The sequence below is a fragment of the Myodes glareolus genome, chromosome 27 (assembly GCF_982192425.1).
Source record: "Myodes glareolus chromosome 27, mMyoGla1.1, whole genome shotgun sequence".
Lineage (NCBI taxonomy): Eukaryota > Metazoa > Chordata > Mammalia > Rodentia > Cricetidae > Myodes > Myodes glareolus.
Genome location: NC_142052.1, coordinates 39794152 through 39806780, shown reverse-complemented (window position 1 = coordinate 39806780; position 12629 = coordinate 39794152). Strand labels below are relative to the sequence as shown.

The following is a 12629-nucleotide window of genomic DNA, read 5'->3' as shown; positions in this document are numbered from 1 at the left end:
ATACCATCCTTAGGGGCTATAGACATGGCTAAGTATGAAGAGGACCCAGGTGTGGTTCCCAGACACCTACACAGTGGCTCACTACCATCCACAACTCCAGTATGAGGGGATTTAATGCTCTTTTCTGAAATCTTCGGCCACCAGGCGTGCACATGGTGCACATACAGACACACATGCAAGCCAAACACTCACACACATAAAATAGTTAAGTCTAAAAACTTTTTTAAAAAAACTACACATCACGATTACACAAATATTAGAACAGATAATGTCTTTTCCTAAAATCACGGACTCTTAGGAATAAAGCATTAAACACCAAGGAGCTGCAAGGCCAAATCAGCCCTTTGCAAAAAGGAATAAACTGCTAAGCAAAGAATCACAACTGGGCCATAACAGCAGCCTGCAACCCCAGAACTCTGTAGCCTGAGCTAGAAGGATTGTAAACTCGAGACCAGCCTGATGGACTCATACTAAGATCCTGCAGGGACCATCAATCAGACAAAGCAAGGGAAGGAAAGGAGTGTTGGTGTCAGCCTGTACTTCTGGCATCCTGGAGGTAGAACCAGCAAGATCCCAAGTCAGGGTCTTCTTAGCTCAGACTGAATTTGAGGCCAGATAAACGAGACCATCCTGAGTGTCGGAAGGATACCTGCAGAATAGCGTGGTGTTCAGCCACAATCCTGGCATTTTCCAGCTTTACAATCTGAAGCATGCTGGTCAGCTCCGAACACTTTCTGGAAAGCTGGTCATTCAGAACCTAAGACAGCAAATGCAGCAAGTCACAAGCCTTTCTAGTACTTCACTTCCATATTATCTTTAATGATTTCACAGTAACCCGTTAAGCCTAATTTAGCTAACATATCATCAATTAATATTTCATTAGTTTGAAAACTACTTTCAAATACATCCCTATGTATTACCGATCATGGAAGACCCAGAGACAGCCAAAACAACACCGGCTATTGCCTCAATTCTTTGTTGCCCACCATAACAAAACAGTAAGATCCTATTGCTAAAGACATTGCTCACTTTGGACATAGGACACAGCAAAATCAACGGTGAACTGCACAGGAAACTCTCTCCCTGCTAGCTGGCTTTCATACTGCCAGAAGGGGCTAAGCAGCAGCTAGGAAAGCAAAGGTCAGTGGCTTCCCCAGCCCTGAATCTCCAATGCTACAATACGGACCTGATCGCAGGATATGCCCGCTGATGCAAAAGGTCCATAGCTGCTACAGAAGTGACCGACTGTTTCCTGATTGGATACATCTGGTCTATGGGAGGGATTTCAGGCCTGGAACTATAAGCCTGGTTTAAAGTTCCTGACTATGAAAATAATGGGCCCTAGGAGGAAACCTACCGTTGTTTTGCTAAATGCTCATACGATCAATTACATTCTAAATATTTAGGCTTGTTCTGCTCTCGACCTTGGTCCGGGAAGCTTGTGTTTGCAGCCAATAGGAGTTAATGAAGAGAATTGTAACTTAAAGTACCAAGTATAAGTGCTATACTGTCAATCTCTATCGACCTCCCACCGCCCACAGCTCACAGACCTCTGCGGCAGAGGGAAGGGACGAATGTAAGGGCCAGGAGGGGATGTGGAGGAAAAGGTGCGGAGTGCTGACCTCAGCACACGGCATGGCTGTCGCCCAGCTCGGCAGAGGGGCCATAGCATCGGCACATCAACTGCTCAAGATGGAGCCGGTCGGGAGCTACTGAAAGTTGGTGGCTACTGGAGGAGGGCCCTCAGGTCTTTGGGGGCGTGGCTGCTGCTAGGCTGCCCACACCCCAGCGGCTCACACAGCCACGTGTATCTGGCAGTACTAATCGGATTTATGGTAATAAGAATAGAGAAAGAGAGGATGTCAGATTAGGCGGGAGATGGGGTGGGAGCACAGAGAGAACTGGTGGGAGGGACTGACTGGTAGAGGCGGGGCCCAGAAGGAGGGCTGTGGAGGTAAGAGTGTCCATACCAAGCGACTGACTTTAGTCCGGGCACTCCTGAGGCACTGGCATTTCACTCGGTTCACAATTCTGAACACAAGCCAAAGAGAGCATTCTAAAGAATGGACTCTCAGTGCCAGCGTCCTGCTGACAACGCAGAAAAATCAACCCCAGAATTTTATCATCAACCCTGAGAACTACTTACCCAATAACACTTTAAAATATTCTTCTCACCACCAATGATAGTATTTACAAAAGCAAAACACTGGTTTTAATCTCACAAGATTAATCCTTCAGAACAAAACCCCCGTGCATCCTACGTGACTTTTGTGTGACGATGATTCTCTCACACAAAATTTACATTTTTTTCAGGGTCTGGATTAGTGTTGGGGCTTTAAGCACGTAAATAACTTGCCCCCTACTGTGCTATACCTCCGCCCCAGTTCCAGACACCCAGATTCCCGTGGCAGGTATATACTTGAATTATTGTTTGTTAAGGTGAAATTGTTTGCTGTTTTCTGAGACTGGCCGACCACGCTTTCTCAGTAGCTGAAGAGGGCCTCAGATTTCTAGCTCTCCTGACTGTAGAGTGTGGGCTCACGGGTGGGCGTCACCATATCTGGGTGCGGATTGTGTGCTGAGTGAAAAAAGCTCACTCAGATAAGGACACATCGCTGGAAAAAAAATCGTTAGTTCATAACCAAATTCCCTAAATCCAAATAAAACAAAGAACAGAAAGGAAAAACCTCCTCTGCCACTTTGCTGGCTGAGTTAGCAGACCTTTCTGGTGCCAGCTCCCTAGCTTCAAGTGATGAGTCAGAGTTGCCTGTCCTGAGTGCACCGGCGAGGGTTATAACGTTAGGAGCACAAGGTGCTTAGAGCCGGGCCCAGAATGTGAAAGGGCTTCAGCAAGAGTTAGCTTGAGGTAGCCGGGCAGTGGTGGCGCACGCCTTTAACCCCAGCACTTGGGAGGCAGAGGCAGGTGGATCTCTGTGAGTTCGAGACCAGCCTGGTCTACGAGAGCTAGTTCTAGGTCTGGCTCCAAAGCTGCAGAGAAACCCTGTCTCGAAAAACCAAAAAAGCAAAACAGTTAACCTGAGTATAGAAACAGAAGGGACTGCTTTATAAAGAGACATTCTTTTCATTCTATTTCATTTTACTGTAGAGCACAGTGGCACTAACGCCGTCGAGTCAAACTGCGCCAACAGGAAAGTTGTCGGGTGATGAGCAGTCTGCCGGGCTCTGTGGAACGGAGCGCCTGCGTGTGTACTGTCTTCAGTGTTCACTCACGTGTGCATACAAAGCACAACCTTACAGAAAGTGATCACACACACACAGATCCCAGCCCCAAATCTAACAAGCTTTATGTTCCTACTGTACTAATTGATACGGGTCATACTGAAACCTTCAGTCTGCAGTCCTAGCGATGGAGCTCCTTAGACCTGCACTGGGGAGGGAAGGGAAATTCGGTGGTTAATCTTGTCCAGATGTTTAGGGTCCCCATGGAAGCAGACCTCTAAGCGTGTCTGTGGGAGATCTTCTATCTGAGCCCCATATTAGGTGTGGCTGACACCACTGCATGGGCTGAGGTTCCAGAGTGGATAAGAGGGGAAGGCAGCCGAGGACAAGCATTTCTGTGTTCTCTCCAATGCAGATGCAATGTGGCCCTAAATTGCTTCTGTCAGGGATTTTACCACGGGGGCGGAGGGATTGAATATAGTGAGTAAATTAGAAAATGTAATGTGACTTGTGACTGTCCCAGTCATCTGCCTTGTGTACCGGTTTCAAAGGGGTTTGGTGGGGGAAGCCCAAAATGTAGCTAATTTGACAATGGTTCATAGATGAAGTTGATCTTACAGAAATAGAAAGCTAGGGGAAAGAGCTGATATGAAATTTATATAACCAAGATTTATCTTGGTTCCTTAATAAAACAAATTAACCTCTTAGAGAGAGAGGGAGGGGGTGAAGATTCACCTGTGCTTTTTCTGACGCATCTCGAAGGAACAGCATTTCGGACTTCAAGTGTGTGTTCGCATCACGCTCCTTCTTCAGACACACTTGTGTACTCTGTGGAAGAACGAAAGGGGCTGTTCTCAGTACGCACGGGCAGGATGCTGTGCGCATCGCTGTGTGCTCACAGGGGCACAGAGACGTCCCAACAACCAAGGTGTCCTTCAGAATCTTGCTCAACTCAAAACTGCCTAAATTTCCATGGCTCGGGAATTTTTATTTTTGTGTATTGCATAACACAGATTAGAGGAATGTTTACTTCCCCAAGTGAAACTGATCACGAAATAAACACATAATTCCACAGAAAATGTGTGAGAAGAAAAATTGCTCTATTAAAGAAAATATCCTTTTGTTTCTTAAAATTATTTCTTTTATTCTTTGAGATTATAATTACATCATTTCTCCTTCCCTTTCCTCCCTCCAAACTTGCCCATATACCCTTCCTTGTTCATTTTCAAATTTATGACCTCTTTTTAAATTAATTGTTACATATATATGTATATGTTGATATACATATATCCTTTTGTTTTAAAACCTCTGTGTTATGCTAACCAACGGTGGTACATACAGATAATGCAATATTATTTAACACTAAAATTAAGCTATCAAGAAATAAAAACATACAAAGGAAATTTAAATATTTATTAAGCTGAAGAAGCCGATCTAAAATGTTATATTTATAATCCCAGTTATATGATATTCTGAGGAGGGTAGATCAATGGTTAATAAGGTTGGGAAGAAGAGGATTGAATATGTCTGCAATTCAGAGGACTTCAGAGAAGTGACTCACTCCATATATGATGATATTTGATAATATGTCATTACACATTGATCTAAATCCAAGGAATAAACCCTAATGTGTATTACTGACTTGATTAAAATAGACACTAATATTGATTCATCTAGAGCAATCCTGTTGTTCCAGTGGGAGATGCTGACAGTGAGGGAGGCTGTACACATGTTAAGAAGTAGTGGGGCTAGAGAGATGGCTCAGTGGTTAAGAGCATTGCCTGCCCTTCCAAAGGTCCTGAGTTCAATTCCCAGCAACCACATGGTGGCTCACAACTATCTGTAATGAGATCTGGTGCCCTCTACTGGCCTGCAGGTATACATGCAGACATAATACTGAGAATACTGTATACATAATAAATAAATAGATTTAAAAAATAAGTAGGGGGTACATAGGAAATCTATATAATTTATGTTCTGTGTGGTGGGGAGTATAAAATCACTCTAAAAGTTATGATTTATTTTTAAAGACTTCATTAAATAGAATTTTGTATTAGGATTCTGACTAGAAAAAATGACTAAACCCATTCCCTAACTACTCACGTATATTCTTATATCAAGCGGGTTCTCTCCGAGAATACTTACATTATATACACATTTTTATCACCAGTAAGACTTTGTGATTCCAGAGCAGCACATTCAAATACGTTTAAAAGTTGAGATGTCTTCACCAGTAAGGACCTCAGGGTGGAGAAGGGGAGCACCTGCGCTGATGAATGGAACTAGTTCTCTCTGAGGGTGGGGAAGGGGGAGAGAGGGGTAGGGAAGGGGAGAGAGGGGTGAGGTGCCTAGGGGTGAGATCCCTAGGAGCTGCTTGGCAGAAGAGGGAGGGGCAGGGCGCAGCTTCTTCATCTCCTGAGAAAACTGTTTCTCGCTTTTTCAGGAGCGGGAAGATGAACATCACACGACCCGGGGAAGACGAGCATCGCACGACACGGGGAAGACGAACATCGCACGACACGGGGAAGAAGAACATCGCACGACCCGGGGAAGACGAGCATCGCACGACACGGGGAAGACGAACATCGCACGACACGGGGAAGACGAACATCGCACGACACGGGGAAGACGAGCATCGCACGACACGGGGAAGACGAGCATCGCACGACACGGGGAAGACGAACATCGCACGACACGGGGAAGACGAACATCGCACGACACGGGGAAGACGAACATCGCACGACACGGGGAAGAAGAACATCGCACGACCCGGGGAAGACGAGCATCGCACGACACGGGGAAGACGAACATCGCACGACACGGGGAAGACGAACATCGCACGACACGGGGAAGACGAGCATCGCACGACACGGGGAAGACGAGCATCGCACGACACGGGGAAGAAAAACATCGCAAGACACGCGGTGGGAGGGCAACAGAAAAGCTCTCCCACATGGAAGCAGAGACTACCCCAAAATCTCACTAGATAAAAAGGTATTTTTTTTTCTCTAAGTGTAGGTAAAACGCTGCCCGACTTTGAGAGTGTGGGTCAGTGGTATTCGATGTACACACAGAGTTGTGCAACCACCGACTACAACATTGTGTTTGTGATAGTTCGCGACCCTGTTCCAGAAATTAATTTGCAAGGCCAAATCCACAAAAGTCTCATTATTTTACCTTTTGAAAACAAGATAACGTGCATAAGGGGACCACTTGGTTCCTACTGCACAGTTCTGCCTGAATACACAGCTTATTTAAAGGAACCCTTTTTCCTAAAGCTCTCTGAGGAATGAGAAGCCTATTTCCTAGCTCTAGTGAAGGACCATCGCTTAATAAAGACAGGGACCACCTCCGCCCCCTGCCCCGGGAACACGTACCTTATTCTCTTCAACCAGCGTGCAGATGAGGTTATCTCTGGAAACTGAAAACAAAGTCCACAAGGTGAGATGGAGATGCAGCCCCAGAAACCACACAGCATCCTCCCCACAGGCTCTGCTCGCTCTCGCCAGTGTTTGCAGAGACAGTAACAGCACATGCATCCCATCATATTCTCAGAGGCTAAGGCTAAAAGTCACAGTTGTCAACACAGCATTCCTGTAATCTCAGCATCTGAGAGACTGAGGCAGGGGATCGTGAGTCCAGGGCCAGCCTGCGCTACATGCCAAACTTGTCTTTAAAGCGCTAAAATTAATCGGACAATGAGTAAATTTAAAAAGAACCTGGTCCACAGTTACTTCTAATGATAAATAAGGTCACACTTTATTCAATGCATAGATTATTCTGGGAGGAATATAATAATATTTTTGTTAAATTACTCTGCTCAAGAGGTACATACACACACACACACACACACAAAAACAAAAAACAAAAAACAAAAAACAAAAAACCAGTAAGAGCTATTTCCCTCCTGGCAATGACAGTGAAAACAGAGAAGAAAAGCAGACTAATGGAAAAGCAAAGTAGACTGAGTGACGGGGTTGAGCATGCGGAGAACAGACAGGCCAGCAGGGCAGATGCTGGACTTCAGCTAAGTAAGGACTGCATGGCAAGGAGAGACTTGGGAGGCAGAGCAAATAGAACGAATGGGCAGGGACATTTCCCGGTGCTCTGACTGTGCCGGGCAGCCGACTGCAGGTGCTGGGCTGACTGCAGGACGGTGGTCCAGAGCTCTGGAGGGGATTTCAGGGTTGGATGGGAAACCATTCACAGGGTGTAACTGGAGATGGGGCACACAGAGCTAGGGAGCAGACAGCTGGGACGCCATGTTGAAGTACTTGCCGCACGCTTGGGGGAAGGAAGATGGGGCGATGGTTTGGCATTGCATATCAGCAACAAAAATACAGTTGAAATTAATGTTTTGACTTTACAGAAAAATTTGGAGCTATATTAGTGCTGTTATATTTAAATTTTGAAGCCAGGCAATTACAAAGCATGCTTAAAACTCCTACTTTGCATAGGAGATATCTTACAGAAACTGATTTCTAAAAATGTGAATCCATGACTCACTAAATTCTAATTTAAAATGTGTGAAAAATGAAGAGCGATAAATGTGATCTGTTCTGAAGATACGCCCCAAGTCTGAACACAGGGAGAATGCCTATCTTCAGAGAATAGCTATTTGTTATATATTGTTTACTGTTAATGACCTTTTCTATTTCTAATATGTCGAAGAAAACAGTTAGAGGCATCTCTTTTCCTTAACCTGGCCATAAACTAGCTGAAGTGTTAAAACCGCACAGAGCCAATGTACTGAGCACACAGTTGGTATTCAGTTAGGCTTCCTTTCCTTCGCGCTGTCTTGACTTACTGTGTTTAACCTTCGCCTAGTGGTCTTCCACATATGCTTTACAAAATCCAAAAAATACATAAACCATTAATCTAAATAACAGAAAAACCTACTGAAGAGGGAGCTCAAGCAGAAGGGCCGGCACTTGGGCTCCTGCTGCTTTGTGTGGAGCCGGTCTGGGAGCGCCGTCTCCAGAGCGTTTCACTGTGAGTAACAGGTATATTTTCTTACTCGCTAACAAAGCTGTCGTAAAGTGAAAATGAGATCCTGAGGAAGAACATGAAATGGAACACAAACATGCACAGGTGTGCAATCAGAAGACAGAAGGTTAACTCGAGCACGGCCAGCGAGCACCTACACAGTGGTTGGCTCAGCAGCCCTAAGCAAAGGTGGCTAGCCGCTGTAGGAAGGCGTCGGTTTACTCTTCTGATGTAGCTTTCTGTCTCACGCAGATAGCAAGCCAGAGGAAACACTCAGCTTACAATGAGAAGACACAGGATTAAGCTTTTCTTCTCTAGCTGTCCTGAGGTCATGGGAGCTCAAGGACTCTAGACCATCTGGGGAGCTTGCATGGTACCAAACTAGGCCCTCTGCGTGTGGCTGACCAGTTGTGTAGCTTGGTCTATTTCAGGGGCCCCTGGCAGTGGAACCAGGATCTATTCCTGGTGCATGAGCTGGCTCTTTGGAACCTATTCCCTATAGTGGGATACCTTGCTCAGCCTTGATGCCGGGGGGAGGGGCTTGGTCCTACCTCAACTCAATGTGCCAGGCTTTGTTAATTCCCCATGGGAAGCCTCACCCTTTCTGAGGGGTGGAAGGGGCACAGACCTATAATCTTAGGGTGTGTAAGGCTTAGACAAAAAGATAGCAAATCTAAGGTAAACCTAGGTAACTTAGAGAGATGCTATCTCAGCAAACACACACACAAACAAAACAAAACAAACCAAAGAGGGGCCGAAGAGGAGCAATGTCAAAGAAAGTGTTTGCCTAGTGAGGCCCTACCCAATCTCGTACCACATACACAGAAAATTAAAATCAAATTTTATTACCAGTATTTAGCTTGGCTTCAGTATCATATAGAAAGGAGCCCAGCATTTTTTTTTTTTCACTCTGTATTGTAGGAAGCACCACCAACCCTGGCCAGCTACAGAATTCAGGCTCCTAGGAGTCTTTGCATACTTAGATCGGACTTGAGCTGCGAGGTGGTCGTCTCCAGCTCCCCATTCTTGCGCTGCTCCTGCGCCAGCAGTTCTTGGGTGGTCTGGACAGAGCTGCGGAGGGCGGAGCAGTTCTGCTGCAGGCTGTGCACCTGAAGTTGTGTAAGAAAAACTATGTCTGTAAGGCAACGCATGACCCGATACGACATGGGAAGGCAGAAGCTTCAGCCTAGCATCACTGAGAGGAACAGGACGTGCCTGCGTGTCCCAGCTCAAATCTTGGCAGACCATGGCTTCGTACTTTGAATGCCGGCCAATAGAGCATCCTATGTCCACTTAGACACAGTAGCTGCTAGCCATAGGGTGCTCAGAGCAAGAGAACAATTGCACCGTTAGTTCTAGCTACATTTAACTAATTTTGACTAGGATAGGCTCTTTCATAAATTCCTTCAGTAAACAGACTCATTTCTATGCTTCAGCTGTGAAGTACAGTTATGGGTAAAAATAAAAAAGATTATACATTCAAATAATAAATTCTAAAATGTGAATTTAAAGTATCTTAAACACATAAAGGTACTTCAAATAAGTACAGTGAAGGCAAAATATCATGTTAATATGAATCTGATACCCGAAAGCAGAAACATAAATAGGTTCCTGTTATTTTACTTATTTGTTTCAAAGGTTAGCTCCATTTAGTCTTTCCTTTCTAACCAGATCAGACATATAGCACTAGCTAAGACAACAGTTTCCACAACCAATGCCCATAGCAGAGACTGCTTGGTAGAGGAGGCTACTGTACCAATAGAATTCACCGCTATAAAACCTGAGACAGACTCGCTTCTCTGGGCCTCGGCTTTCTCATTCACCAATTAAGACTGTGCAGAGCCTTTCTTATCTTAAAGCCTGCAGTAAGAAGGCCACTGGGTTACTAAGGAAAAGGCCCCACCAATCCAGAGGAAACAGACAAACCCATGAGGTCAGGGTAAGAAGCCCAGTGCTCCCTTCTGGGTTTCAGTTCTCTCACAAGCAAAGAAAGCAAACCTCTACCTGCTTCCGTTCTGCCTCCACCGCGGACCCCATTTCTTGGATTTTGAGTAGCATGGATGACGCAGATTTCTCAAGAGACTCCCGGAAGTGCTTCTCCTGAGCCAGCTGTCTCCTTAGCTAGAGGGAACACTGCAGTTAGGAAGACGGATGGACTCCGCTCCAGCAAACACAGATGCAACCACCGCCGCAGTTTACCAGATACGCTCCCATCCCCACGCCTGCACGGTGCTTTGAAACATCTCGTCTGTTGGCCTCAACTTCCTGCTGCTGAAGTCTGTTGAACAAACTGGGGGTCAAGGCCCCCTAGTAACTTACAAGCAGCACGCAGAAAAAGACACTAGAAATGGCAGCGCCTGGCAAGTCACAAGGACAAGCGCCACGGAAATACCCAAGTGACTGGGGTCTGTTGGTGACGTTTTAGATAAAACACCAAAATTGCTATTTATAAAAGACATTTTTAATTATACCTCATTAATATTAAGAGTTTCACTCTCTGAAAGATGTCGGTAAGAAAATGAAAAGAAACTATAGACTGGCAGAGAAGGTTTTTATAAAGAGGACACATTTTGATAGAGGACTAACATCCTCTCTTAGTCTTTCATGTCACTGGAACAAAAGATCTGAGCCTACGGAATGTATGAAGCATTGGGGTTTATTTAGCTCACACGTTCGGTTTTAGTTGTTGTTTGTTTAAGATTTGAGGGCTCTATCTGCATGTATGCCTTTATGCCAGAAGGGAGCATCAGATCCCTCTATAGATGGCTGTGAGCCACCGTGTGGGTGCTAAGAATCGAACTCAGGTCCTCTGGAAGTGCAGTCAGTGCTCTTAACTGCTGAGCATCTCTCTAAGCCCTAGCTCAAAGTTTTAGGAGCTAAAGTTCAAGACTGGGCAACTACATACGCTCGGCTCTGGGGAGGACTTGGCAGCAGAGGCAACAGACTGGTGATACAAGAAGCCCCACATTCATGGACCAGGTTTACTCCTTTTATAACAGCTCCAGGTTCACAGGAACTAACTGGGGTTCTATGAGAACTATATGAACCCCTTTCAGGGGTGATTATCCTCAGTGAATTAGCACTTTCCGCTGCGTCTCCATCTCTTAAAAGTCTGACCACAGTTCAAGACCACTGGGGATTCAGCCGTTAGCACATGAATCTTCACAGTGTACCTTCAAATCAGACCCAAAACATACAAAGTAACAACCTCAAGACTAAGAAGACTCAATTATGAGAAAATAATCTCAAATGTACTTCACCAATGGAGATATATATGTGTACATACATACATATATTTTTTTTTCTTGTGTGTGTGTATACACACACACACACACACACACACACACACAAGAAAATTGGGGCATTTAAATTATAACAGGATAAACTACACATCTATTAGAACAGCAAAAATCAAGACACACACCAAATGCTGAAGAGAATATGCAGCAACAAAGATTCTTTTTTTTTGTTGTTTTGTTTTTTTTTGAGACAGGGCTTCTCTGTATAACTTTGGAGCTTGTCCTTGAACTCACTCTGTAGACTAGACTGGCCTTAAACTCACAGAGATTTGCCTGCCTCTGCCTCCCAAATGCTGGGATTAAAGGCATGCGCCACCACCGTCCAACAAAGATTCTTATTCTCCAATGGGAGAGATGCCAATTGGTCTCTCTAGAGTGTAAGATGGGTTGGTAGCTCCTAACAAGACTAAATGTGGCCTGTGTGACAACCCAGAAATCATACTCGGAGGTTATTTACCCAAATGAGTGGAAATCTGTTCGTTTTCTGGATTCTTTGGGAGTTTCACAACCCCACTCATCTCCCAGTCCCTCCAAATCCACCTCCCTCTCTCGTAGTGCCCTCCCAAAGGAAAGCTAAAAAAGAGTAAAAATAAGAAAGAACAACACTTTTTTACAAAGGGAAGCTCTTCACTCTTCTGTCTCTCCCACCTCTCCTCACCTCCTCATCCCGCGCAGTGACTTTGGGAGCTGCTGGGTACCACGCAGCAGACTCTCTCATCCAACAGCTTCACTTCAGAGTGTCCACCGTGTAGAGAAAGGTCAACCCTGGACCCCCACTGACACTCCTCTCTAATACCCTCCTGCTGCCCCAGTCACGGGAATCCTGCAGCGACGGGTCCCCAGGACCAGTCCCTTCACAGGCTCAAGCAGGCCGCAGGTGGGGTAGATGTTGGGGTGTGCCTAAGTGGGTCAGTCCCTGGACCACTCCTGCTGGGACCACTCCTCTCAGACGAGGGGCAGGTCGCTGAGGCTGACATGGTCTCGGCAGCAACATGGCCCCAGATTTGAACACGGCCACAGGTGGTGACCCAGAACCCAGGCGACCGTGGTGGCCACACAGGCCAGAGCCATCATCGTAGGCTCCAGTCTGTACATGACCACAGACGCAGACATGACCTTCAGAAGCAGCCTGTGCCCGGACACCACCATGGCCCTGGGGAGCAG

The 12629-nt window shown here is 45.7% G+C and overlaps 1 protein-coding gene across 4 annotated transcripts in view; it reads right to left on the bottom strand.

Annotated features, from left to right (window-relative positions):
• Nucleotides 1-12629, bottom strand: part of Ccdc150 (coiled-coil domain containing 150) — an 81913-nt gene that overhangs the window by 51394 nt on the left and 17890 nt on the right. For all 4 annotated transcript variants that reach the window (XR_015736803.1, XM_087902278.1, XM_087902279.1 and 1 more), the window contains exons 6-10: nucleotides 10171-10287; nucleotides 9146-9275; nucleotides 6558-6601; nucleotides 3916-4008; nucleotides 650-757 (exon numbers count right to left, since the gene is read on the bottom strand). Coding sequence is in view for 3 of the 4 variants with exons in the window: in XM_087902278.1 (XP_087758404.1) it covers nucleotides 650-757; nucleotides 3916-4008; nucleotides 6558-6601; nucleotides 9146-9275; nucleotides 10171-10287 (492 nt within the window). In the remaining variant the exon portion in view is untranslated. The remainder of the gene's footprint in view (nucleotides 1-649; nucleotides 758-3915; nucleotides 4009-6557; nucleotides 6602-9145; nucleotides 9276-10170; nucleotides 10288-12629) is intronic.